The sequence below is a fragment of the Hyaena hyaena genome, unplaced genomic scaffold, assembly GCF_003009895.1.
Source record: "Hyaena hyaena isolate Hyena2069 unplaced genomic scaffold, ASM300989v1 scaffold_1310, whole genome shotgun sequence".
NCBI lineage: Eukaryota > Metazoa > Chordata > Mammalia > Carnivora > Hyaenidae > Hyaena > Hyaena hyaena.
Genome location: NW_024081920.1, coordinates 160,261 through 187,361, shown reverse-complemented (window position 1 = coordinate 187,361; position 27,101 = coordinate 160,261). Strand labels below are relative to the sequence as shown.

Genomic DNA, 27,101 nt, shown 5'->3' with positions numbered 1-27,101 from the left:
CTTGCATCAGATAATTAAGAAGATAAGTCAATGTTTTGCCAGTTGAACAATATTTTACCGGAATTTGGCATTTAGGAAACATAAACTGGGACTTGATCAGTGCCGAGCAGTGGTTTCCACTTGTTTCTGAACTTTTGCATGTGTAAGAAAGTGAAAAAAAAAAAAAGTGTGATGACAATAAACACTAAAGTTGAGACAGTAATAGTCACATCTGTTGAGGAAATGAGAGAGGAGTACGTAGCATGCCTCCATTCTAATTAATGTCTTATTATTTGTGCTGAACTTCGAGTTCACAGTCTACTTATATGGCTTTCTGTGTTAAAAATATTGTATAATGGGGCACCTGGGTGGCTCAGTTGGCTAAGCATCCAACTTTAGCTCAGGTCATGATCCCACAGTTTATGAGTTTGAGCCCCACATCAGGCTCTGTGCTGACAGCTCAGAGCCTGGAGTCTGTTTCAGATTCTGTGTCTCCCTCTTTATGCCCTCCCCCCCCATAAATATTTAAAAATATTGTATAACAAGAATTGTTAAATACAGTTTACAGAAGTCTGAAAATATGATATATTTGGGAGATACTGGAGATCAAGAAGGCCCTGGTGAGAAGTGTAAGAAAGTTGCTAAATGGAGAAGGGCAGCAGAGAATCACACGCTGGGACCTTAAACTGCATTTGGGAGCTTGAGTTTATTTTGACTTTGTGAAGAATCATGAGGGAATTTCTTTGAAATAAAATGAACTGGCAGCATTCACAAAGTTAGTAGAATTTTCTAGTTGTTATTATATTTATTAAATACTTATTGTGTAAAAGACATACTATCAGGCACACAATATGTTACTTTACATGAAGCATATGAGGTAGATACCACTTTATTTACCCTTTCCCATATAAAAAGAATATTAGATCTTAATGAGAATAAGTGGCTTGCTCAATCGCATAGTAGGTGGATGAGCTTGCACTTAGAATCTACTCTGCTTGGGCTTGATCACATTCAAATACTGGCTTTTACAGTGTTAAATGTCCTCATGATGGGTGATGGCTTATCTTTCAGGCGAGGAGGATAGTTGGTTCACCTAGGCTCAGGTGCACAGCACTGCACTGATTCTGGATAGTTGGCATCTTTATCCCTAGAGAAGGGCAGAAGTCCCTGGTGGATTTTTCTACCCAGTGTAGGACTTGGCATAAAAAAGGGCCATTGGGACCCTCTTGTCCTTCAGAGATGAGGCCCTAGAGGGTTTCATTTGAAGGCTCTCCTTTGGGGAGCATCACATGAAGGATACAACTCCATTCCCTATTTGGGTATGTATGAAAATAGAGAGATCAAGACAGGCTCATAATTGCTTATGGTGCACAGTTTGATGAGGCTGCTATATATTTCCCCAGCCCATGGGGAGGATGACAGACAGAAGGGAAGAAAGGAGAAAAGGTAATGGAATATATATGGAATATACTGCTTAATAAAATAAGTCAGAGAAAGACAAATGCCATTCCTATGTGGAATTTTAAGAATGAAACAGATGGATAAACAAAGAAAAGGGGACAAAACCAGAACCTCTTAAATACAAAGAACAACGTGGTAGTTGCCAAAGGGGAGGTGGGAGGGGTGAATGGATGAAATAGGGTAAAGGAGATAAAGAGTACACTTAACCATGATGAGCAATGAGTAATGTATAGAATTGTTGAATCATTATATTGTATATCTGAAACTAATATAACATTGTATGTTTATTATACTTCAATTAAAAAATTCCCTTTATGGGGTGCCTGGGTGGCTCAGTTGGTTAAGTGTCCAACTTTGGCTCAGGTCATGATCTCACAGCTTGTGGGTTCAGGTTCTGCATTGGGCTCTGTGCTGACAGCTGGCTCAGAGCCTGGAACCTGTCTTCGGGTTCTGTATCTCCCTCTCTCTCTCTGACCCTATCCTGCTCACGCTGTCTGTCTCTGTCTCTCAAAAAAAAAAAAAAAAAATTCCACCAAAGTTGGAAACCTAAAACAAACTCTACTATTCAAAGTCAAGTCTAGGGTAGGATTTATTACATCAGAATGAAAGCTGAAAAAAACTGCTGGGGATAATTTTTTGGTGCTTATACTTCCATGAAGGTGTATGGCCACAGTTTACAGATCACACTGTAAACCTCTGAACTCAAATGATCTAAGCACTTTCTGGTCACTGACTCTCAGATATTCTTAAACTCCAATTAGAAGACAAATTTTTGCCTGAAGATCACAGGATTTTTGGTAGAGACTATCACAAAATTTCTGGACAGGAATTGATTTATAGGTACAATGATGGTGAAATTTATAGAAGAGAGGATAAAGTGAGCAAGTACAACATGAAGAAGGGAAAAAAAGAGGTTTTAAAAAGAGAGTAAAAGGAAATAGGGAAATATCCCACTTAACAGGGATCTTCAAACCTATAAAATGCAACATGTAAAGTCAACTAAAACATTCACAGTAAGAAAACAAACCAGTCCAGAAAAATAGAAATAACCAAACATAATGAAGAATAATTGAAATATTTATATCTCTCAACTTCAAAAACAAAAGATTAAAATTTTAACATATATATTATAATAATTGAGTAAAAGGAAACAACCAACTAGAAAATGGAGACTCATGTAGTAATTATTACAGTCACACTTTATCATTGTTGACTATAAATCAAAGAAAAAGTGGGAGTCCTAAAAAATAACTACAGAAAATGTCCAAATAATACTGAATAATTCACTAAAGGTATAGTATAAAAGCAAAGCAATGAGAGGTTGTTGAATAATATTTACATAATTGGAGCATAAATTAAGAATAGTTTTTATAGAATTTTTAAAAGAAGAAACCCGAAAAGAGGATGAAGGAGCTATATTAAAATATGGATGAGAATTGGGGCTCCTGGGTGGCTTAGTTGGTTAAGCGTCCGACTTTCGCTTAGGTCATGATCTCGCGGCGGTTTGTGGGTTCGAGCCCCTCGTCGGGCTCTGTGCTGACTGCCAGCTCAGAGCCTGGAGCCTGTTTCAGTCTGTGACTCCCTCTCTCTCTGACCCTCCCCTGCTCACGCTGTCTCTCTCTCTCTCTCTTCTATAAATAAATAAAACATTTTAAAAAATATATGGATGAGAACTTTCTAACTACAAAAAATATAAATATTTACATCAATAGTTTATTTGAAATAGTTATCAGCCTATAATGTGTAATATAATATATAATTACAGCTAAAATATAACATCACACCAATATATTAAAATTTCAACTGATCAAAGATAAAGAGAAAATAAAAGGACACATAAATAAGAAAATTAAGAAACCAAAAAAGGAAAGATAACCTGGCTAGGTAAAAAGTTCTTAAAGACAACAAAAACATCAGTTAAGAATTAAATACTGTTTTTACTATTCTGGAGAAAAATAATTGTCAATTTCAAAACTGATTCTCAGCTAAATTGTCACTTATGAAAGAGATGAAAATACAGTCAGAAATAAAAATAGGAAGAAAATTTTTAGCTCCCACATATTGAGACCGAAGGGATTCACTTAATTTTAACCATTTACTTCATATAAAATACAGTATACGTATATAACATTTCTATATTGTCCGTCATTGGGGAAAATGATGGACTAATAATTAAATGATTATAGAACAATTAGCTTCTCATTACAGAGTGATACACACACACAGACACATGCACAGAGACAAACCTGAGAGAGAATTAGATCCATATTTCATTGAACAATTCTACTGTATTAATCCACTAATGTGTGTTAGTGCCCATATCTTACTTTGGGCTCCTCTGGAAACATAGCCTTAGACAAGGACTTAGGAGCATTTAGTTAATCTGGAGATTGATCCCAGGAAGCGCAGTAATGAAGTGGGATACTACTATAGGAAAGACAAAAACTCCAGTAAAATTGCCGTGCTGGTTACCATTGTGGCAACAATATTGTAGTAGAGTCTCTGAAGGACTGAAAACACCTTAGGATTGTCCCCTAAATAATGAGAAGCTTTGATTGCTTAAAAAAAATTGAAAATAGCCTAAAAGTAGAATACGAGGATAATGATTAAACTTGCTGTACATATGGAATGCAATGATAAATGCCAGGAAAATATCAGTAAGAATATATTCCAAAACAAAAATGTTGTGTGGAAAACAATGCTTTACAAATGCACATTCATTATGATTTCCTTTATACAAATTTCTCAAGAAAAACCAAAAAACCCCAACAACCTGTGTTTATGAATGCATCTCTCAAGAGTTTTTAAAAAATGAAGCATGTGTGTCAATCACTGACATCAAGTTTCAGATAGTGGTTATACCTAGAAGAGAAGAGAAGGTAATGGGTACAGAAATGTTGCTAGTTTGCATGTAATATTTAAGTTTTATGTTGGCTGGAAGATGTACAAGTTTTTATATATTATTGTTTGTTTTCTCTGGGTGTAAAATATTTGTCAGTGACATAATAATAAAATATCAAAGATATCAGAAGTTTGTGTATGATTAAATGTAGTAGACTTATATTTAAAAGTAAAATATACTGATTTTTCTGATTATAGAAAATGAATAAAACATCATAGGTAGAACATAGAGGTAAAGCAAATAATTATTGGGTGAATCTCTGAAATATCATTTTAGATTTCAATACATTTGCCTAGGTGGGAAGGGTAAAATGTTTTGCGTTCATGATATTTTGAATGGGAAACAGAGACAAAACTACACTGGTGTGATTTTAAAATTATAATGATACCAACTTCTATGTAGTGACTTTTATTATATTTATTCATGTTTTTATATCTATCTGTTACATGCAAGTGTAATACCCAAAGTAACTCTGAGAGGCAGAAAGAAGTATAATTCCCTTTACTGAATTGCTTAGATAGGTTAAACAAACTTAGATCAGTTAAGTAGCCTTCCCAAAGACATAGACCAAGGAATTGGTAGAGATTAGTATGGAATACAAAAACTCTGTCTCCACTGTACTTAAAATTTAATGACCTACTGTAATAGCTTTGGTACAAGCATTACAGAAAAAAGGTATGACGTTTCTTCAAAAAATATGGGGCGCCTGGGTGGCTCAGTCAATTAACCATCCAACTTCAGCTCAGGTGAGATTGAGCCCCATGTCAGGCTCTATACTGACAACCAAGAGCCTGAAGCCCACTTCCAATTCCATGTCTTTCTCTCTCTCTCTCCCCCTTCCCAACTCATGCTCTGTCCCTCTCTCTCAGAAATAAATAAACATTAAAAAAATTTTAAATATTAAAGATATAACTACTCTGATACTGCAACTCCACTTCTTGATAAATATCTGAAGGAAATGAAATCAGTAACTCAAAGAAATAAGTACACTTCTATGTTCACTGGATCACCATTCATGGTAGCCCAGATAAGGAAACAACAAAGGAATCTGTCGACAAATGAATGGATAAAGAAAATGTGGTATATTTAAATAATTAGTTTTAAAAAAGAAATCTCTCCTAGAGGACATTATACTAAGTGAAATAAGCCAGATACAGAAAGACAAATACTATAAGATCTCATTTTTATATGGAATCGAAAAGTGTCAAACTCATAGAGCCAGAGTAGATCATTGGCTAAGGAGTGGGGGAAAGAGGGAGATATTGTTAAAGGGTACAATCTTTCTATTAGAAGATGACTAGGTGATGGGATCTAATGTACAGCATGATGATTACAGTTAATAACACAGCATTATATTCTTAAAATTTGTTAGAGTAAATCTTAAGTATTCTCACCACAAAAAAACAACAGGTCAGTATGTGAGGTGATGGATGTAAGAATTAACTTGATTGTATAATCATTTCATTATATATGTTATATATATAATTATAATTATAAAATTATTATATATATAATCACATTTTCATAAGGCTAGGAGATTCCCAGTTAACTTATAATTCTATATCCTCTAAATAACCTTAAAATGAAATGAAACAAAGTTGTTTTAGGCAAAGAAAAGAAAACTCCTCACCAGGAAAATTGCATCAAGGAAATATTTATGTTTATTCTTCAGACGTGTAAAATCATTACAGATGAAATTCTAAAGAAGCAAGAAGGAATGAATAACAATAGATGTAGTAAATATTTGGAAACATTTACAAGAATATTGACTTTCTAAAACAATAACCCTATGTTTGTGAGTTTCAAAATGTATAAGAAGTAAATTAAACCAGCAATAATATATACCTCAGAAAGTAGAAAAAGAGACAAATTTTTTAAAGATCCTTTTTGAATAGAAAGCAGTAAAACTACTGGTTTATATTAAAATTTGATAAGTTGCATGGGCATATGCAGGACAATGGCAAAAATAACTATAAAATTATGTATAAAAGCAAAGCAAAGCAAATGAGACTTACAGTAATGATTTAAAAATTCTAAAACAATCTTTGTTGTTAAATATCAGTATCTCACATTGACGTGAAAGAGAGCAAGTAAATCTGAGATTTAATTACTAGAAAAATAACAATAACTATGTTGAATTAGGTATATTTGAAATATGAAAGCTGTCAGACTGGTTTAAATATAAATACTTTGATACTTCTAAGTGGAGACAACATTAAATATCAAGACCTTAAAAGGCTAAAAAAAAAAGGAATAAGTTTGTAAGTTGAGTTTGCTGATAATTTTAAACTCTAAATTCCATAAAGTCAGGGAAGGTAGAATAGTTACCATTATATCCCCAGCAGCTTCCACTTATGAAAATATATACTCAGAAAACCATTGTGTTTGGAGAAGAAAGAAGCTCCATGAAACATCAACCAATCTTGTGGCAATGGATGCATTCAAACCTTGTGATATATGAATATCAATCAGATATTGAAATGAATAGAGAAAATGACATGGCCCGCTAACTGAAATTTTAAGTGACGAAGAGTTTGCAGCAATGGATATTGAGAAGAGGTCTGAAAAGCAGGTGGAAATTAAATACATTTAAATACTTACCAAACAGAGCCAATACAGATACATACTTTAACATAATTTTTATGGGAAGGAATTTCTCTAAGTTTCATAAAATTTCATATTGAACTGCACATGCATTAGGTGTCATTCTTTTTCCTTTGCTTGTCTCTTTAATATTATTTTCTTCACACGGTCATAAATCTGCTTGGTTCTGACGCCATATATGACAGGGTTGAGCATTGGTGGCACTACGACATAAAGATTGGCCAGGAGTATGTGGATATATCGGGGGACATTATGGCCAAAGCGATGTGTCATAAAGGAAAAGAGGGCCGGTGTATAGAAGGCAAGAATTACACACACATGAGAACCACATGTGCTGAGGGACTTGAGTCGGGCTTCACGGGAAGGAAGACGGAAAACGGCACGGAGTATCTGAACATAAGAAAGGGCAATGGCTATGATGTCAAATACTAGATTACAAATTGCACATAAGCCATAAATAATATTGATCTTGATGCTGGCACAAGACAGACGAGCCAGACCCATGTGTTCACAGTAGGTATGGGGAATGACATGATTCCCACAGAAGGGCAGTCGCAAAATAAGAAACACAAATGGAATCACAAAAATAAATGCTCTCACTAACACACCAACACCAATCACAGAAACAACCTTGTTGGTGAGGATGGTGCTATATCGAAGTGGGTCGCAGATGGCCACGTAGCGGTCGTAAGCCATTGCCAACAGGACTGCTGACTCCATAAGTGTGAAGCTGTGAATGAAAAACATCTGCACGAGGCAGGCTTCAAAGATGATCTCTCTGAGGTTGAACCAGAAGATTCCAAGCATCTTGGGAATGGTGGCTGTGGACAGACCCAAATCAATAGCAGCCAACATGGCCAGGAAGTAAAACATGGGCTGGTGTAGGCTGCTCTCAACCTGGATCACCAACAGAATAGTGAAGTTCCCCATGAGTGCAATCATGTACACAGCACAAAAGGGAAAGCCAATCCAGACATGCAATGTTTCCATCCCTGGGATCCCCAGCAACAAGAAGGAGACGAGGTGGAATTGGGTGTCATTGGAAAGGAACATTCTTTTTGGTAATGCATATGTCTTCAGAAATGTATGCTGACTCAGATAGTTCTCTGTATCCCTAGAGACTTAAAGATAATATAAGAACACTTAATTAGTTACTTTTTCTCATTATCACTGTCATCACCGACAGAACTCCCCTTCAATTTTGACCAATTTAGGATTTTGCTACCTGTAAATATAGTAATGAAACTTAATTCCAGTTGATTGACAACACTCTGGGATTAACACACAGGATGGATAGTAACTATACAATAAACACACAGGTACTACAAAATTTATGCCAAAATATTAAAAATGACCTCAAATGGTTAAATTGGTCCATCTGTTAGAATTTGATAATAATTATTATAAAATATGATTGGGAATAATAGTGAAAACAGTACATCAGATACCAATTATTGAGATGCTGTCTATTATTTACAAGGCTTTATGTCAGACTGTGTGCAAAAATCATCTCCAATATTTAAATAAAAATGCCCTTCAAGAAGAACATTAATTTTACTTATTTTGCATATAACTTATCTAATGATCAAAGAATTTAAATGGCTTGCCAGAAGTTTAAAATGTTTTCAATGGGATATCTGGAAAATTAGGTTAGCAATTTTTTTGTTTGTTTTTAAGTAAGGCAATCATGACTTTAGGAGTTGAAGGCACATGTCAAAATGTAAATAAAAAATAAGTGTGAGAGAGAAATTAGGAATATTGGATAATTAGATGCTTGATCATTCAATCATTTTTGAAGTTCCCTAAACTTATTACATGTCTTCATGTAGCTTGTTTATAGCATTTGGTAGATGCATATTTCCAAAATATTTATTCATTCATATGTGTAGTTATTTTGTAGTAGAAAAATGTCTTTTCTGATCATTTGAAGATTCCATGGCAGCAATACTAATTGTGACCTCATCTTCAGCAAGAAAAGCAGGGCATGATGAAGATACTGATATAAAGAGGAGAAAAAACCAGAAAGAGTGTGATAATCAAAGTATGGAATGAGCAGTTGAATATGGATGGTAACCGTGATGAGCAAAGCCAGGAAACTGGCAGTTTGGAAAGGAATAGAGGCTATTTCTGTAAAGTTATGTCAGTCCAGTGAAATTGTGAATACTTTTAAAAGGTACAACAATGGACAACAGGAGTAAAAGTAAGATCCAGTCAGAGGCAAGTTTGTCTGTGAAGCCCATGGGTGGAATTCAGCAATAAAAAATCAATGTTCTATGTATACACACATAGAGCAGTTTCTTAGTTAATGAGAAATTTACTTGGGGCACTAGTTGTAGATCTGATTGCAAAAGGTAAAAATAAGCTACTTCTGGTTTTTCTAAGAGAGAAAGAATAGTACTGTATTTTGTGATTGCAAATAAAATAAGGAAAATTATGTCTCCATGGTCATACAATTATATTCCACAATGATGCAGTATTAGATAATATGAGATAAGAAGCCAGAAAATGGTGTGAATAAACCAAGTGGAAGACAAATACAAAGAACACACAAACCTAGAGTGGAAATAGAGAATACGGAGAAAGGAATAAGCTCTGATTCTTGCAACTAAACCATTATGCTCCTGTGGATATTAAATCGCTTTTCTTAGATGACTATTAGATGAAAATTTTCATAAAATCCCAAGGGCAACATGAATATACAAAGATGGGAAGGAACAGTGAAGATAGTCTTAAACTTGTTGATGAGGTCTTTAGTAATTACAAAAGTTTAAGCGGGGCAAAGTTGCAGTGAGATAGATGTGTTAAAGGAAGGGTTATTGGTAACCTTGATTCTTATCTTCCGAACCAAGAATGCCTACAGTCATGTGCTTAAGCCATCTTGAAATTTTACTCCTTCCCAGAGATATTTTATGCATCTGATGTTACCATCAGTAATACTCTGATATCTTCTCGACTCCCTTGTATTTGAATTGATAAAAATATCAGTGTAATGTCTAAGCTTCTCATGGACAAAAGTGCATAAACAATAATGGAAAGTTCCATCAAAAATTTTTGAAAAGCATCCTTCAAGACATAATTAAGATCCATACACAAGGCTCTGGTGACTTATTTGATCCCTTCTGTGTTCCTATAGGATCTAATAGATTTGTATTACAGCATTATTGCAAGTGTCACTCATGCTTACATCTCTGTATCTAATTTACTAAATTTACTAAAACACATGCCCTCAGAAACTTCTGAGACATTTTAAAATTGAGGTTTATGCAATTATGCATAATAAAAATGTTGTATATAATCTGATGCAGTGTTTATAAACAAATATATGCAAGAGAAACACATTTCTATAAATAAATTCATGGAACTATCCTACCAATAATGAAACTCTACACCAACATTTTAATCTAATCATGCAATCTATTCTTAAAGATGATACAGAGTAGAATTTCTCAAAATTATTGTTCTGATTCATACATACATACCACTTCTCAAAAAGGTCAAATACTTCTGTATAAGTGCCAGTGTTGCCTCACATCCTGACATCTGTAACTGTAAAATGTAAAATACTGTAACTGCATTATTGTAAGCTGCAGAAAGATAAATGCTCTAATACTAAACATTTCTGATTTTTTTTCCATCTCTCTGGTTGCATCTTCTCATTTTCCTTTAAAGACAATTTTCTCCTGACCATTCATTAACTATTGGTGATCCTTAACCATCATCCATAGTTACTGCTATCTCTCATCCACTTTAATCTCTGTGAACAATCTCATTTACATCCATTGCTTTAATAATGTTTATAATGAAAAATCCCAAGTAAAAATTGCCAGCTCTCAGAATCTTATCAAATTCAGCTCCCAAAACCAAATCTTCTTTGGCAATTACTCTCACTCTTCTTTTGCCAAAATATTATAAATAAAATATTTCCAAAACTGTCTTGTCTCTACCAAACTTATCTCTACCAGACTCCAGCTTTAACTCAATCTTACTTTCACTCTTGTCTAACCTCAGTAAATGTCATTGCCATTTAACCATTTGGCCAGTTTAGAAATATGAGCGTCATCTTCTTCCCTTCTCCACCTTAAAAAAAACACTATTGATTCTACTTCTAAAAATACCATGAAAATCAGCACAGTTGCCTCGGTCCTCACTGGGATAGTTCCAATCCTCATTTCTTGGGTTGGTTACAGCACAGTCCTTCCTAGTGCTGAAGAGCATGAGCTCTGTGGTCAGACTAACTGTGCTGAAACCAGCTTCATGACTTATTCATTCTACAGTTGAAGGAAAGTAAATAATGTATTACTTATTAGCTGTGTGAGCCTTTCACAGGAACTGTAACATTGCCATATCCCCATTCCTTCATCTGGTAAATGAAAATAATAAGTGTAAATCAACCTTTCAAAATTAAACCCTTAATTTTAGAATAGATTCTTCTTTTAAAACACTTTGACAGAGAGTAGTTGTCCATCATTCCATGAATCTCAGACAGACTGATTTTTCTACAAAGCATATAGAGTGAATTCAGGCTGAAATCCAAATGCTTTTACTAAAATTACATGGCCCTTTCTGACCATGATCTTACTAATTCTCTAAGCTTCAAGGATAATTCTTCTTCTCTGAAATTGATCTCCTGTCTCTTCTTTTCCTATCCTCTCTTTCCCTTCAGCCATCACTGTAATGTAAGGATGCTCTGTGAGCTGGGAGACAAGGAAGACTCACCAGACTGAGCACCAGGATGGAATCCTGTTTCTGTTTTATCTCAACCTGCTCAGTCTTTATGAGGGTGCTTCTCATTGCCTGTGAGGTCCCTTCAACAGAAAATCCCCAGGGCATCTGGGTGGCTCAGTCAGTTAAGTGTCTGACTTCAGCTCAGGTCATGATCTCATGGTTTGTGGCTTCAATCCCCCGTTGGGCCCTGTGCTGACAGCTCAGAGCCTGGAGGCTGCTACCAGAATGGAATCCTGTTTCTGTTTTATCTCAACCTGCTCAGTGTTTATGAGGGTGCTGCTCATTGCCTGTGAGGAAACTTCAACAGAAAACCCCCAGGGCACCGGGGTGGCTCAGTCCGTTAAGCGTCTGACTTCAGCTCAGGTCATGATCTCATTGATTTGTGGCTTCAATCCCCGGTCGGGCCCTGTGACAGCTCAGAGCCTGGAGGCTGCTTCAGATTCTGTGTCTCCCTCTCTCTCTGCTCCTCCCCCACTCACACTCTGTCTCTCTCTCTCTCCAAAATAAATAAACCTGAAAAAAAAAAAAAAAAAAAGAGAAAAAATCCCCTAGTACCAGTTTTGTAAAATACACAAGATCTCTGAGGAGTCTAATTTCTAATCTGGTCCTAAGTCATGAATGGAAAACCATGACTTCTAAGGAAATGAAGTCAGGAAAAAGTAAGGTTTCTTGGTTACTTTGTAAGTCTCCATTAAACTTTTGGTAAGTTGCTCTGTGTTAGAGCACATGATGTTTGAAACAGATCATTCTCTCACCATCCCAGATCATCACTCTGGGGGACAGTATAATTTTGTGTTCAAGAACAGGGCTCTCAAGTCAGAACACTGCTATTCTACTGGTAGCTCTTTCAACTTAATTAGATAAATAACAATGGTCAGACAATTTAACCTCATAATTTTGTTTTCCTTTTTAAAAATTGTTCCCTCTGTTTTACTGGACCAACTTATTTCTCACTCAGTTCATCTCAAATGTAATCAGTTACTCTATCAATTCTTTTTATTGACATTCACCATTGTGGTTAAACTTTGAGTTACACGCAAAAGGCAAAATTAACACACAGTTTTGTAAGGGAACCCTGTAAACACCATCAATCAATAAATTAAAATTTTTTGATATTTATTCATTTTTCAGAAACAGATTGTGGGTGGGGGAGAAGCAGAAAGAGGGAGAGAGAAGAAGACACAGAATCCGAAGCAGGCTCCAGGCTCTGAGCTGTCAGCAGAGTACAATGTGGGGCTTGATCTCATGCTGACGTCTGATGCTCAACCGACTAAGCCAGTTCTTAAATTTCAAAAATTTTTTAATGGCATTAAGTAATAAAAACAACCTCTTGGTAGGCAGAAAAATGGCCCCCCAAAGGTATTGACATCGTAGTCCTCCAAAAGTGTGTATAGGTTACCTTACAAAATAAAGATGAATTTAGACTGCAGACTAACTTAAGGCTAATAATCAGATCATAAATCAGAAATATTATTCTAGATTATCTAGAGAGGTTCAAGATAATCACAATGTCCTTAAAAGTGGAAGTGAAAAGGTAGCAGAAGAGTTAGTATCTAAAGATACAATGTGAAAAACACTTGACTACCTGATCTAAACAATATTTGTTTCTCCCTCCAAATTTATATGTTGAAACCTAATCCCCAATGTGATGGTATTTGAAGGCAAGAACTTTAAGAAGTGATTAGGTCATGAATCTGGAGCTTAATTATGGAACGGAATTAATGTCTTTTTAAAAGAGACCCCAAATGTGAGGACAACCATCTGTGAACCAGGAAACTTCTCACCACAGACAATCTGCCTGCACCTTGATCTTGGACTTCCTAAATCTCCAGAATTGTAAATCCAGCCAATCCATGGTATTCTGTTTTAACAACCTGGATGGACTGATACCAGGCATTGTCCCCCTTGAACATCCAAGTAGGCAAACAGTCAAGGAATGTAGGAAGCTTCTGGAAGCTAGAAAAGTCAAGAAAAAGGATTCACTTCTAAAGCTTCCAGAAAAGAATGCTACTCTGCTGACATTTTTTAAAGTTTATTTATTTATTTTGGGAGACACAGAAAGAGAGAGTACAAGTGGAGAAGGAGCAAAGAGAGGGGGACACAGAGGATCTGAAGTGGGCTCTGTGTTGAGAGCAGACAGACTGATGTGGGGCACAAACTTACAAACTGTGAGATCTTGACCTGAGCCTTAGGAAGATGCTTAACTGACTGAGCCACGCTGGAGCCCCTCCTGACATCTTTATTTCAGTCCAGTGACATATGTTTTGAGTTTCTAACCTACAGAATGGTATGGTAATAAATTTGTATTGTTTTTAGCCACTAAATTTGTGATAATTTATTACAGGAGCAGTAGGAAACAAATACAACTTTCATAGTATCAATTCCTATTTATAATGGGCAAAAAAGAAACTTCAGCAGAGTTGACCTAATTAATACAGGTAAAAGTCTGTACATAAGATTACTGAATATCATTTATGGCACAGTTGGGTGAGCGACTGACTCTTGGTTTTGGCTCAGGTCACTGCCTCATAGTTTGTCGATTAGAGCCCTATGTAGGGCTTTGTGCTGGTGGCATGGAGTCTGCTTGGGATTCTCTCCCTCCCTCTTACTCTCTGCCCCTCCCCTGCTTATGCACATACACGTCTTCTTTCTTTCAAAATGAATAAACTTAAAAAAAACCTGTTACATAACAGGTCATAAAGCAGTTATGAAATTATCACTAATGAATACATGTAAGAAAATGCAAAAAAAATTGGATATATTGGAAGATTATTCTAAAATTGCCAAAGACGTAGATGATGAACTTTAGAAGGAGGGGAATAATAAGCAAAGAGGTAAAAGATTTGAAAAAATGACTAATCGTTTAAAAAATTAAGGAAACGTAAAACTTCAGATTTATGGGTCATATGGTATGCTGAACAGATTTTTTAAAAACTTCAATATTACAGAAATAATTACTATCAAATTACTATCAAAGCCAAGGTAAACACTCTAAAATTTCCAAAAAGTAAAAATCATATTACCTACACAGTGATAATAATCGTATTGAAGTTAGAATTGCCACAGAGACAGTATGTCCAGGGGAACACTAAAGCAACACTTGCAAATATTTGCCCATAAGTCTCACTCTTTGGGAAGAGTTCTCCACTGAGTGCTATATGTTTTCTTAATGTATACAGATAGTGAACTCCCATAAAAAGACCCCCTCCCATTATTTTCATGTGTGTATTCTTTTTTCATTCCATGTGACTGATAACTACTTAAAGGAATAAAGTAGGTTTTTTTCTGTTTTTGTTTTGTTGGTTTTTTGTTTTGCATTTGAGATGTTTAAATATTTGATAGTGATTACCATAACTTGGTAGAAGAAGGAGTGAGAAGGCATGGAAATACATATTTATATCAGCCAGTTAAAAAAAGTTAACTGTTTGTTGAGATGTTTTTTTTTCCCCTATTGCCAGGATTTGCTATTCAAAGCAAAACAAACAGCAAGTAACTGGGTTGATTTAAATATGGCTCCTTAACTAATAGTAACCAGGAGCTCTCCTAACTTCTGGACACTGTATGTGGATCTCCTTTGGTGCTTATCCTAATAGACGATGGCGTTCTAAGTTGTAAGTGTGTAGAAGTCTTCAGTTCAAACTGCTGCCCACATCTTTGAGACCTGGATTCTGTGAAACTTGCATTTTCCTTGATGACACCCAACATAGTTCAGATTCATTCAGTGTCTCTGCATCTGCTGTTGCCTCAGCTGGCAGTGCTTCCCCATCAGACATCATCCGCTCCCAATCCCACATGGCTGGCACCTTTATCCCCTAACCCTTACATACATGTCACATTCCTGACAATGTTACTTAGAATTATTAATCCTGACAATCAGCATCTCCCCTGCTCCCCAGCTTTATGTTTCAACACAGCTCATGTTGTCATCTATGTAATTATTCTGTTTCTTGTCTTCCTCTTATTAGAGAAAATGTATTCTGACTATCCTGTTCACTACTGTATGTGCAGTGCCTAAAATGGTGCCTGACACACAGTAGATTGTCAGTGTCTGGTTACCAAAATCATCAGTGAATGAACCTTGAAATGATATATTCACCTGAATGTCCAAGATCAGTTCCCATTAATCACAGAAAAGCCCTCCAGATGGAAGCTTGAGCACTCAATTCTACCATCCTTCCCTTCTCTATTTCTGTCTCCTCATTGGTAAAATTGGATGATAACCTCATATGATGTTAGGACTATAGGACACTAAAACTTGTTTGACAAATATCCTCATTTTACAGGTTTCAAAATTGAGATTGAGAGGATAAGGCAACTACTTATACAGGTTTTAAATAAGTAGACAGTGGGGGAGTGATAAAGTGACTAGCTTCTGACCTCTGGCTTTTTATATCTGCCTTTCATTACTGACAGAATGCTCACTGGAATGACATAATAGATTTCAATGTGACACAAAACTGTGTGCATTCCTTCACTTTGGGATAGTACAGTAATGCTAAATATTGAATCATTATGATTCAACTTTAGTGTACTTCTTTACTTTTTAGCACTTTGGTTGTAATAAATATTGAATCAATATAGCAATTGCACAATAGTAAGAAGGTATACTCAGATTTAATACAATCATTAGCTTATGTGTATTTGGGGCCTGGATAAGCCACTTTGAGGAGTTTACATTTTTTAAATGTTTATTTATTTTTGAGAGAGAAAGAGACAGAGTGAGAGCAGGGGAAAGGCAGAGAGAGAGAGGGAGACACAGAATCTACAAAAGTAGGCTCCAGGCTCTGAGCTGTGAGCACAGAGCCCTAGGCAGGGCTTGAGCTCATGAACCACGAGATCATGACCTGAGCTGAAGTTGGTCTGTTGCTTCCCACTGACTGAGCCAACCAGGTGACCTCCCACCCCTACTTTAAGAAGTTTAGAATTAATATCCTAAGATAAATTCCAGGAAATCTGCTGGGAAAAAATGCTTAAGGAGTTTACAAGACCAAAATAATAACAATTGTTGCCCTGGAAATACGCTACTCCTAAATTTGGAAGTCTGGGTCCAGAATCGGGACATGGTCTATCGATGTCTGGTATATTCCACTAGAAAAGGAGTTAATCCAAATCTCAGAGCTTTGTATCCTGTACTGTCCCCAAGGAGTTCCAAGATATGCTATGTTCTCACTCTAGAGGCTGTGGCAACATATAAAAAATCCTCCCACCAAAGCAAATGGAGCTCAGAAGGATACTAGAAGAGATTTGCTAACTTCTCCAGGAGTTCTTGCTTGTAAGCAATGCTTTATAAGTATGGATCCTTATCTGTGGCCAGCTGAGCACAAGGAAAAGAGTGGAAGGTGATAGGTTGGAGGGGTGGGAGGTAGGAAAACTTCTTGACTGAAGGGAGGGGATAAAGGAACTGACTATGACAATGTGTTGGCATAATCTCTTGCATGCATGTGAGCAAGTTCTGTATTCATTTCTAATATACCCTTAGAACATCTCTGTGTTCAGCTTCTTTATCTTTTGACACCTCTGTCATTCTTTTTGTCCATAAAGCTCCTCACTGACCTGGAGCCTAACTATTCACTGATCTATCAAGTTCTTTCTCTTCAAGAGTTCTGTGTCTTTCTCACTGTTATCTCTCCTTCAATCCCTTCTAGTCTAACTTAAAGATTGGATACATAGCCCAAGGCTGAGTCCATTTTTGACCCAGAGGGAGAACAATAATTGAACTTATCTTCAGCTATTCAGAAATTATCTCTCACAAATTTCAACCTAGTAAAACACACCAAATCACTTGTCACTTTCTTCCAACTAAAGGCAGTACTGATCATTTTGGAATGGTTTGGCCTCCAAGTGTGTAATGCTAATGTCGGTGAAAATGTATAAGGATAGGGTAATCAGATATACTCTATTATAAATGTTAGATACCCTATCAAAATATTTATATGAAGATAAAGTAAGGATCAGGATTTAGTTTGCTGACTCCTGATGTATGGACTACCTGAAAGCATGAGATATGTCAGAATCACTTCCACTAAAGCTCTCTACTTTATCATGCTCTTATCGACAGGTTAACCAGTAATCATAACTATTTTGTTGACCCATCTTGAGTCATGCAAACTTTGCAAGAATCCTGCTATGTAGGCCTTTCAGACTCATTTCAAGGGTGAGGAATCATGGACCCAAAGAATGGAAATAATGTTACAAATTCACACGGCATGCAGACCCTGGCTTCAGTGCCTAGTGTCTGCTTCCAAACAGTATGCCATTTCTCACACACTAAAATCTTAATTAGCTGAACCACAATCACAGAAAAGAGATCTGATCATAGGATTCTACTTCATCTTCCCAAATCCCCTGGATTTAAATGCCATTCCTTGCCTATAGTCATCCCTATTCAAATTAGGGATAGTTTTCTACATAGTTCTTTCTTTCTTGAAATCCCTCTTCTATTTTCTCAATCTAGTAATTTGTTTGCCTTTGACTAATTATCTTAACTGTCTCATTCCTGTACCTGTGATCAAACTTTTTCTAGGATTTCTTAGTCAGTTTGCCCAAGACCCAAGGTAAAATGAAATGCACCCTTCACACACACACACACACTTCCATCCCCAGAAATAGTGTTCTTTTTCTTTCTTTCTTTTTTTTTTTTTTACAAATAGTTTATTGTCAAGATGGTTTCCATATAACACCCAGTGCTCATCCCCACAAGTGCTCTCCTCCATGCCCATCTCCACCCTCCCCCCCACACCCATCAGTCCTCAGTTTGTTCTCAGCATTCAAGAGTCTCTCATAAGTCAGTCTGGCTAATGTAGCTTGTTCCTGCTTTGCACAGTACGTAAGAGTCTCATAGAATACTGAGCAGAAGAACAATGGAAAGGTCCAATTCTATATATATGGGAGTGGAGTACATTGAAACAGATCTATAACAATAATACATCTTACCTCAGCCCTCTGTGTTCTTCCAAACTTCTCTTGTTAATAACAAGATAGCCTTCTAGTGGTATGGATTAGATCTACTTTTCTGATGGTGGCAATTTCCTTAAATTAGTAATTCTTATTTCTACTTAGCACTTCGAAGTGAAGACCTTCTCTCTCTGTGTGCATATCTATCTATCTATCTATCTATCTATCTATCTATCTATCTATCACCTATCTATCTATCTATCATCATCTATCTATAAAAGAACAAGCAAGAGCTCCTGATCACAATGTACTTAAAATTATTAAGGTGTATATATTGTGACAACATATATAGTATGACAAATGATGAATTTAGTTTCAAAAAGTGGTCTGTGTAAATTAACTCACTTTACCTGATGATCTTGTAATATTTTATAAACCTGAACAATAATGTTTATGCATCCATGTATAAATCTGCATTTCTTTCCAGACAGGCATAATAAGGAGAGCACTTAAAGTGCAAGGGTCTATTTGCCTATCATCAGGACAAAAATGAAGAAGAATATGTATGTTCAATTCTAAGCAGACTCACCCAGATTAAGAGGTGTATCCTGAAATGAAGTTTTGTGTGGCTTCCTTATAAAACCTCAAGGCAGATTTATTCTCTGATGCTGGCACCGGCAAGAAGGGAGAGATCAGAAGATGATTATGGCATGAAAAATGCTTGGGGGACTTAAACAGTGAGAAGCCAACACAGATCCAAAATTGTCTTACAAAGTTCTGGTTTGCTATACTTATAGTTCCTTAGAAGAGTGCATTATAGGTTCAGCTCAGAAATGCTGTACATGTGGAATCACAAGGGCTGTCATTATGTTTATGTTATGTCCCTACCTTGTACATAAGGTCTGTAGTCGGAAATCAAATTGTTTTTCCATAAAATGATGATAAATGATTTTCAGGAAAATGTTTTGTGCACTTATATAACAGCAGAACACCGTTATCTTAAAAATTGTTTTATCAATTTAGATGGTTGATTTGCATAACTGTTTCAACCACTAAAACTTGAACTTCCATCAAAAAAAGAACCTCGTCTAACTCATCCTTTGCAATTAGTCTTAGCACAGAGCTTGGCACATATATACCAGATACATACTAGATACTCAGTCAATTTTCATTTCATGAAAATATTTAATTGAATGGATATGATGAAGTACACTGAAATCAAGTGCCTTCATTTTACCATTCAATGTTGTATGCCTTCAAGTCTCAATGATGCAATGATATGGGTAGATACAATAAATGTTTCACTGGTTTCTTCACTTTCTCTGTGCCCGAAGCAAGGATGAGACCTACTCAGTGAATAAGAGGTACTTGATTTATAATATATTTTGCTCTAAATTTATCCCAGAAAGATGGTCTCACTTAATAACACCCTATTTCATCCCTATTCTTTCTTCCTTCTGGGGATCCCTGGGCTGGAGCACATACATACCTGGATGGGTTTCCCTTTCTTTGTTGTGTACTTGATAGCTGTTCTTGGCAATATCAGCATCCTTTCTGTGATTGAAACTGATAGCAGCCTCCACCAGCCCATGTTCTACTTCCTGGCCATTCTGTCATCTATCGACCTGGGCCTCTCCACATCCACCATCCCCAAGATGCTTGGCATCTTCTGGTTCAGGCTGAGAGAAATCTCCTTTGAGGGATGTCTCATCCAAATGTTCTTCATCCACTTATGCACTGGCATGGAGTCAGCTGTGCTCGTGGCCATGGCCTATGATCGCTATGTGGCCATCTGTAACCCTCTTCAGTACACTCTGGTGCTGACGAACAAGGTGGTATTCATCATTGCATTGGTAATTCTACTGAGGCCTTTGTCTTTTGCCATACCTTTTGTTCTCCTCATCCTTCGGTTACCATTTTGTGGACACCAACTTATCCCTCACACTTATTGTGAACACATGGGCATTGCCCGCCTGTCCTGTGCCAGCATCAGGGTCAACATCATCTATGGCTTATGTGCCATCTCTATCCTGGTGTTTGACATCATAGCCATTGTCATTTCCTATGTCCACATCCTTCGTGCTGTCTTTCGACTGCCTTCTCATGATGCCCGGCTCATGAGCACCTGTGGCTCTCATGTGTGTGTCATGTTGGCTTTCTACACCCCTGCATTTTTTTCATTTATGACCCACAGGTTTGGCCAGAATATACCACGTTATATCCACATCCTCTTGGCTAATTTCTATGTAGTCATTCCACCTGCTCTCAACCCTGTAATCTATGGCATCAGAACTAAACATATTAGAGAACAGGTGCTGAAAGTATTTTCCAAGAAAAAAACATAACTCTTTTTTTTTTAAAAACATGGTTTTTTATTTATTTTAATATATATTTTTTTAATTTATTTCTAGGAGAGAGAGAGACAGCGTGAGCAGGGGAGGGTCAGAGAGAGAGGGAGACACAGACTGAAACAGGCTCCAGGCTCTGAGCTGGCAGTCAGCACAGAGCCCGACGCGGGGCTCGAACCCACGAACCGCGAGATCATGACCTAAGTGAAAGTCGGACGCTTAACCGACTCAGCCACCCAGGCGCCCCAAAACATAACTCTTATAAATAATCCATTTTAGAAAGGAGCAGAACTAATCCTCTATGTTCAGAACAGAAAGAGCACATCTGGAAGTTATGCAGGCCTATCTTAGAGGAGGCCTATCACCCTCCTTCTCAAACCCAGAAATGAAAAGTCGGGCCCATGTCCAACACATGAATAAAAGTGTTTTATCATTTCCCATTGTTTGGAACTCATTCAGATTCCCCATGTGGAAGAAAACAAACTCTTGGTTCTGCTTCCATTATGACCAAACACATTGCATTCCATACCTGGCATCATTTTAAAGCAATATCAACCCTCCAAAAAAGAAATGCCACACAAATAATAAAAACATCCATAAATCCCTTCATATCCTAATTTAAACAGGAGTAATTCATCACCCTTACCAGTGCTGGTCCCCAAAACAATAGATGCTGAAACATTCCCATATGCCTGGACTTGCTATCAAGAAGCATAGGTTCCTCTTGCCTCCACCATGTTATTGTCAGAAGATATGAAATTGATCCTATGAATACGATACTCATGTAAGAAAAGTAGCTATTTTCTACCATGAAGAGAATTGCAAAAACTTGACAATCTTGGCAAATTCATAGTCTTTTGGTTTGAAATTGTACCACTTACTTGATGAATGAGTACTTATAAAGTCTGGCTTACTGACACTTCTTTTCAAACAAAAAACTCTTTTTCAAACAGTACTGTCTCTATGTCTTTTGCCACTTCATGGACGAGTTTCTCTCTTAAGGAAAGCAGGAAGCTTTAGTGACATTCCAAGTACAGTATTGGCTAAGTGAGTACGTGTGTGTGTGTGTGTGTGTGTGTGTGTGTGTGTGTTAAAGATGGAACTCTTGTTCCATATGCTACCGCTCAGTGTTCTCTAGTTCTAGGTGATATTATTGGCATTATTTGTACAAAGGATTCAGAGAAAATATCTACGTAAATACTGTCCAATAAAACTAAAATTTTAGCTCTATTTTTATTGCAGGATTTCTCATATTTTTAACTAACATATATTCCTTTGAAATTTTAAGGTGATATTGACTTCAAATGATCCTTTGACCAACCTATGATGCTAATATTCTGTAGCATGCACTTTAGAAAAAAAGATCCTACTTATTTTTATTATAGTAGAAAAAATGATGTCATAAATTCTTAGTGGGAATTTGTGTTAATTAGCATCACATCCGGAACTTGAGATTCTTTGAAACAATCATTTATGCTGTAAGATTGTAGGCACAAACAGTTTTTCCTGCAAGACTGAGCTCATCCCCTGACTATCTATTTATTCTACTTAATGAAATGGATTTTAATAATATGGCCTCAACTATACCTTGAATGATTTGGTTAGTGCTCATTCTGTTTATATGTTTTGGTTAATTTGTGGAGAATTGTATTTAGCCTTTAAATGACTAAATTCACCATGCAGTCATTTGGGCCTCGAGTTTTCTGTGTTATAAGGTTACTAACTCCAGATTCAACTTATTTAATAGGTAAAAGACTACTCAGGTAATTCATTTCTTCATGCCATTGCTTTGAATGTCCTCAGTGAATGTATCACATTCCTCTAACTTTACCTTTTGTTCAGAGCGTGGGATGATGAATTAGGTTTTTCCTGATGTCTAACCCACTATCACTATTAGATCTTCCTTTTGTTGCTGTGCTACAAATCAGGTCACTCTTCATGTTCTCCACCTTCCCTCAGGAGTAGAGCTTGTCACTTGTTACTTGAACTCTGCTGGTCTGCTGGTGAGAGCTGGAATATAACATGACCAACTGGGCTGCTATGTCCCTGGGTCTTGAAAGTGGAGCCTTCTCAGTGATTCTGCTGCTCCCCTAGAAGTGTTCTCCAGTTTCTGGGGAAGATGCCTCACCCTGGGTTATAAAGTTTTTTCTGCTCCTTTGTCTCAGCAGCAATGGGTCTTCACTTGTACTCTTCCTTCAGAGTAAATGCTTTTGTTCCTTAGGAGAGAGAAACTGGATGAGGGGTCATTCTCATCTTATGGTGGCTGGTGTTTGCCTCCATCAGGCCTGTTCCATGATGAAGGCCTTCTCTGGTTTCTAGTCCTGCACTCAGACTTTCAAGTGAATACCTGGTCTAGGTCTAGGGAGAAAAACTTGAGAGGCTGTGAAGTCCCCTTTGTGTCATATACACAAGACTCCCAGACACTCTGTATTCTCACAGAGGTTCATACTCAGCTATGAATAATTGGTTTAAAATTTTAACAGATTTATACTGGCTTGTTTAGTATCTTGCACCTGGTAAGTGCAGAATCGTGTTCCATCTCTCTTTGGAGTTACCAATCTTTCCTTAAGTTTTGGGTTAGTTAGTTGCTCTGTGATTTCAACTTTCTGACAGGTCCAAGAAAATTGTGAGTTTTTTAAATTATTTTTTTAATGTTTACTTATTTTTTTTAAATGTTTTATTTATTTCTGAGAGAGAGAGAGAGAGAGAGCTACCGCGTGACCAGAGGAGGGTCAGAGAGAGGGAGATATAGAATCTAAAACAGGCTCCAGGCTCTGAGCTAGTCATCAGCACAGAGCCCGACGCGGGGCTCAAACCCACGAACCGTGAGATCATGACCTGAATCAAGTCAGATGCTTAACCAACTGAGCCACCCAGGGGCCCCAATGTTTCCTTATTTTTGAGAAAGAGAGACAGAGGGCAAGCAGGGGAGGGGCACAGAAAGAGGAAGACACAGAATTTGAAGCAGGGTCCAGGCTCAGAGATGTCAGCGCAGAGCCAGATGCGGGGCTTGAACTCATAAACCATGAGATCATAACCTGAACCAAAGTTGGACACTTAACCAACTGAGCCACTTACCCAGGCACCCTGAAAATTTTTTTTATCCAGCATATACTTTTCTTTGTCAAAAAGTTTTGAATGGCATTCTTTCCAACTTTTTATATTCTAGGTAAAAACTATAAATCTTGTTAGGAATTTTGAATCATATTGTGTTGTCTGAGTAGGACAACTGTGTGTTGATTCTCAGCTTCCTACAACTGTGGCATGGACTGTGGATCACTGAATTATAAATATACAGAATGACTGAGGGAAAGTAAATGGGATTTTATTTGTGGGATACACCACAGACCTTATGAATCTAGTTTAGAGTGGGCCAAGCAATATGTATTTTTAAGAGGCTTCAAGCCTAAATTTTGAAAACTATCATTCCAGAAAGTTGAAACTTGGTTAATAAACAAATTGGTTGATTGTCATATGGATAAAATGAGATAAACTTTAGGAGGTGAAATAACTGAAAGCAGAATTGGCTAACTCAAAATACCACTCTTAATACTCCCTCCCCTGACCCTCCACACCACATTCTATCCATCTGTCTTGACCTAATCCACAGGGAACTTTGTTTAGTTGCCTACCTGATGTTCCTGATGTCTTTATCTTCTGGAACTATTTTTGACTTTCTATAGTCCATGGCCTTGGGTGATTACATATCTACCTTCTATGTCTATCATAGCACTTGTCACATTGCTATTTCAGAGGGTCATGTGACTAAATGCAGTGTAGTGGCTGAGAATGTAAACCTGGTGTCAGACTTCCTAGGTTCAAATCCCGTCTCCCTTTTTAACCACCTCTGTGGTTATGAGAAAGCCAAATGATCTTGCCATTTCTCCATTTTCTTATGTTGTGAAATGAGGCTATTAATGCTACAAATGTTTTTTGGCTTGCATGAGAATTTATTGGATTAATGTATGTAAAGAATTCAGGAGTGGTTATGAGAATGTACACACTATGTTAAGTAGTACATATTATTATACAAAAAGTAAGTGTTTGCATGTCTGAATCAACTTTATCAGACTGTTGGAACATTGTATTTCTAGCCTACTCTAGATGCTCATGTATTGTAAAGTCCATCATTTTTTCACACCCTTTTTCACGATGTGCTAGGGAGAAGCTGCAGATTTGAAAATTTGGTGGGAGTAAACTGAATAAGTTTCTTTCTTTTTTTTTTTTATTTATTTATTTTTTTTTACAAATAGTTTATTGTCAAATTAGTTTCTACATAACACTCAGTGCTCATCCCCAAAGTGCCCTCCTCCATGCCCATCCCCCCCTCCCCCCCACACCCATCAGTCCTCAGTTTTTGTCAGCATTCAAGAGTCTCTCATGGTTTGCCTCTCTCCCTTTCCCCCACCATTTCCGCCCTTCTTCTCCCCCTCGTTCCTCCGTCAAGTTCCTCCTAATCCACCTATACGTGCAAACATATGTATACCATGGAATACTACATGGCAATGAGAAACAATGAAATCTGGCCATGTGTAGCAACATGGATGGACCTTGAGGGGGTTATGCTGAGCGAAATAAGTCAGGCAGAGAAGGATGAATAAGTTTCATTAAGACTTCTCTCCCCATGCCCTCTTGCCCACCAACACACACACTTCCTGGTAGTGAGAATTTCTAAGGCAGGCATATGTTCTCTGGTGCTCCTTTGTGAAGTAAGCATTCCTGTTCTGATTAAGAATATATGCCTAACTCTGGGCTTTAGTTAGAATGTTCACTGACTCTTTTTTTAATTTTTTAAAATGTTTTTATATATTTATTTTCAGAGACAGAGATAGAGAGCACAAACAAGGGAGGGGCAGAGAGAGAGAGGGAGAGAGAGAATCCTAAGCAGGCTCCACACTGTCAGTGCAGATACCTATGCAGGGCTCGAACTCGTGAACCTTAGGATCATGACCTGAGCCCAAACCAAGAGTTGGATGCTCAACTGACTGAGCTACCCATGCACTCCACAGAATGTTCACTGACTCCTGAACCAAACTAGGTCCTCCAAAATAGACTTCATAACTAAGAAAGATGATATTTTGAACTCACATTTGCCACACCTTTCTTCAATCTCAATCTTTTTGGGAAAATATGGAGAATAAAGGATATATTGATTATGTGTACCTGTGAGACTCTAAAACTGATTACAAACCTTGCCTTACTCATTTCTATGTTCCCGGTGATTGTGGTAAACAAGTAAACATTAGCTAAATGGATTTAAACTGAGTGTGGTTATGGAGAATGAAATGAGCAGTAGCAACAATTTTGATACTTCAACCTTGAGAAGCTCTGTTCCTAGGAGTTCCATGCACTAATTTGGCTGTATATGAAATAATTGTGAGATTATAAGAAAATTGTGGCTTTAGACCTAGACAAACTTCAAATCCTAGCTCCTCTAAACTAGCCCATTGAATAAAAGTTTGTTGAGTTACTTATCATGATAATTAATGATAATTAATTGATAATTAATTTTAAAAAATATCATGAGAGTTTATATATATATCACAATAAAGAGCTAAATTAAGTAAATGCTTAACAAATGTTGATTCTCTTCATAGTTTAGCTTGAAGTGTGAAGTACCTTACTAAAATATTTTCCCTGTGGTCAACTAATGTCTCTGTGCCTCAATGCACAAGTCAGTTTTTTTTTTTTAAATCAGTTTTTTGTGTTTATTTTTTGACAAAGAGAGAGAGAGCAAACCAGGGAGGGGCAGAGAGAGAGGGAAAGAGAAACCATAAGCAGGCTCTGAGCTGTCAGTTCAGAGCCAGATGTGGGGTTCAAACTCACTAAATGTAAGATCATGACCTGAGCCAAAATCAAGAGTTGGATGCTTAACTGACTGAGCCACCCAGGTGCTCCAGGTGCAGGTCAGTCTTAGCTGCATGTAAAATCACCTACAGAACTTTAACACAAGGATGCCTGAACGCTACCCCAACACTAACTTTCCTTCCTTAAAGTTTCATTTAAACAGAAGGATGCAGTATGTAATCTGTTGTCACTTAGTGTATTGCCTATGAGACTTATCCATGTGAAACTACAGAACACCAGAGCAATAGCATTTAATGACAGTCAGACAGAAAAGATAATTACTTACAAATTAATGACAATCTGGCCAACAACAAGTTTCCTCAAAGTAAAAATAGATTCTA

General features: G+C 37.0%; 2 protein-coding genes across 2 annotated transcripts; one reads left to right on the top strand and one right to left on the bottom strand.

Moving 5' to 3' along the window:
- Positions 1 to 7,045: 7,045 nt before the first annotated feature.
- On the bottom strand, positions 7,046 to 8,005 carry LOC120224931 (olfactory receptor 52E2). Its single transcript, XM_039223171.1, has one exon. It carries the CDS (start codon positions 7,997 to 7,999, stop codon positions 7,046 to 7,048), a length of 954 nt encoding a protein of 317 aa, XP_039079102.1. The 5' UTR covers positions 8,000 to 8,005.
- An 11,969-nt stretch (positions 8,006 to 19,974) lies between these two features.
- Positions 19,975 to 20,910, top strand: LOC120224939 (olfactory receptor 52E1-like). Its single transcript, XM_039223178.1, has one exon. The coding sequence runs from the start codon at positions 19,975 to 19,977 to the stop codon at positions 20,908 to 20,910; it is 936 nt and encodes a 311-aa protein (XP_039079109.1).
- The last annotated feature ends 6,191 nt before the right edge of the window (positions 20,911 to 27,101 follow it).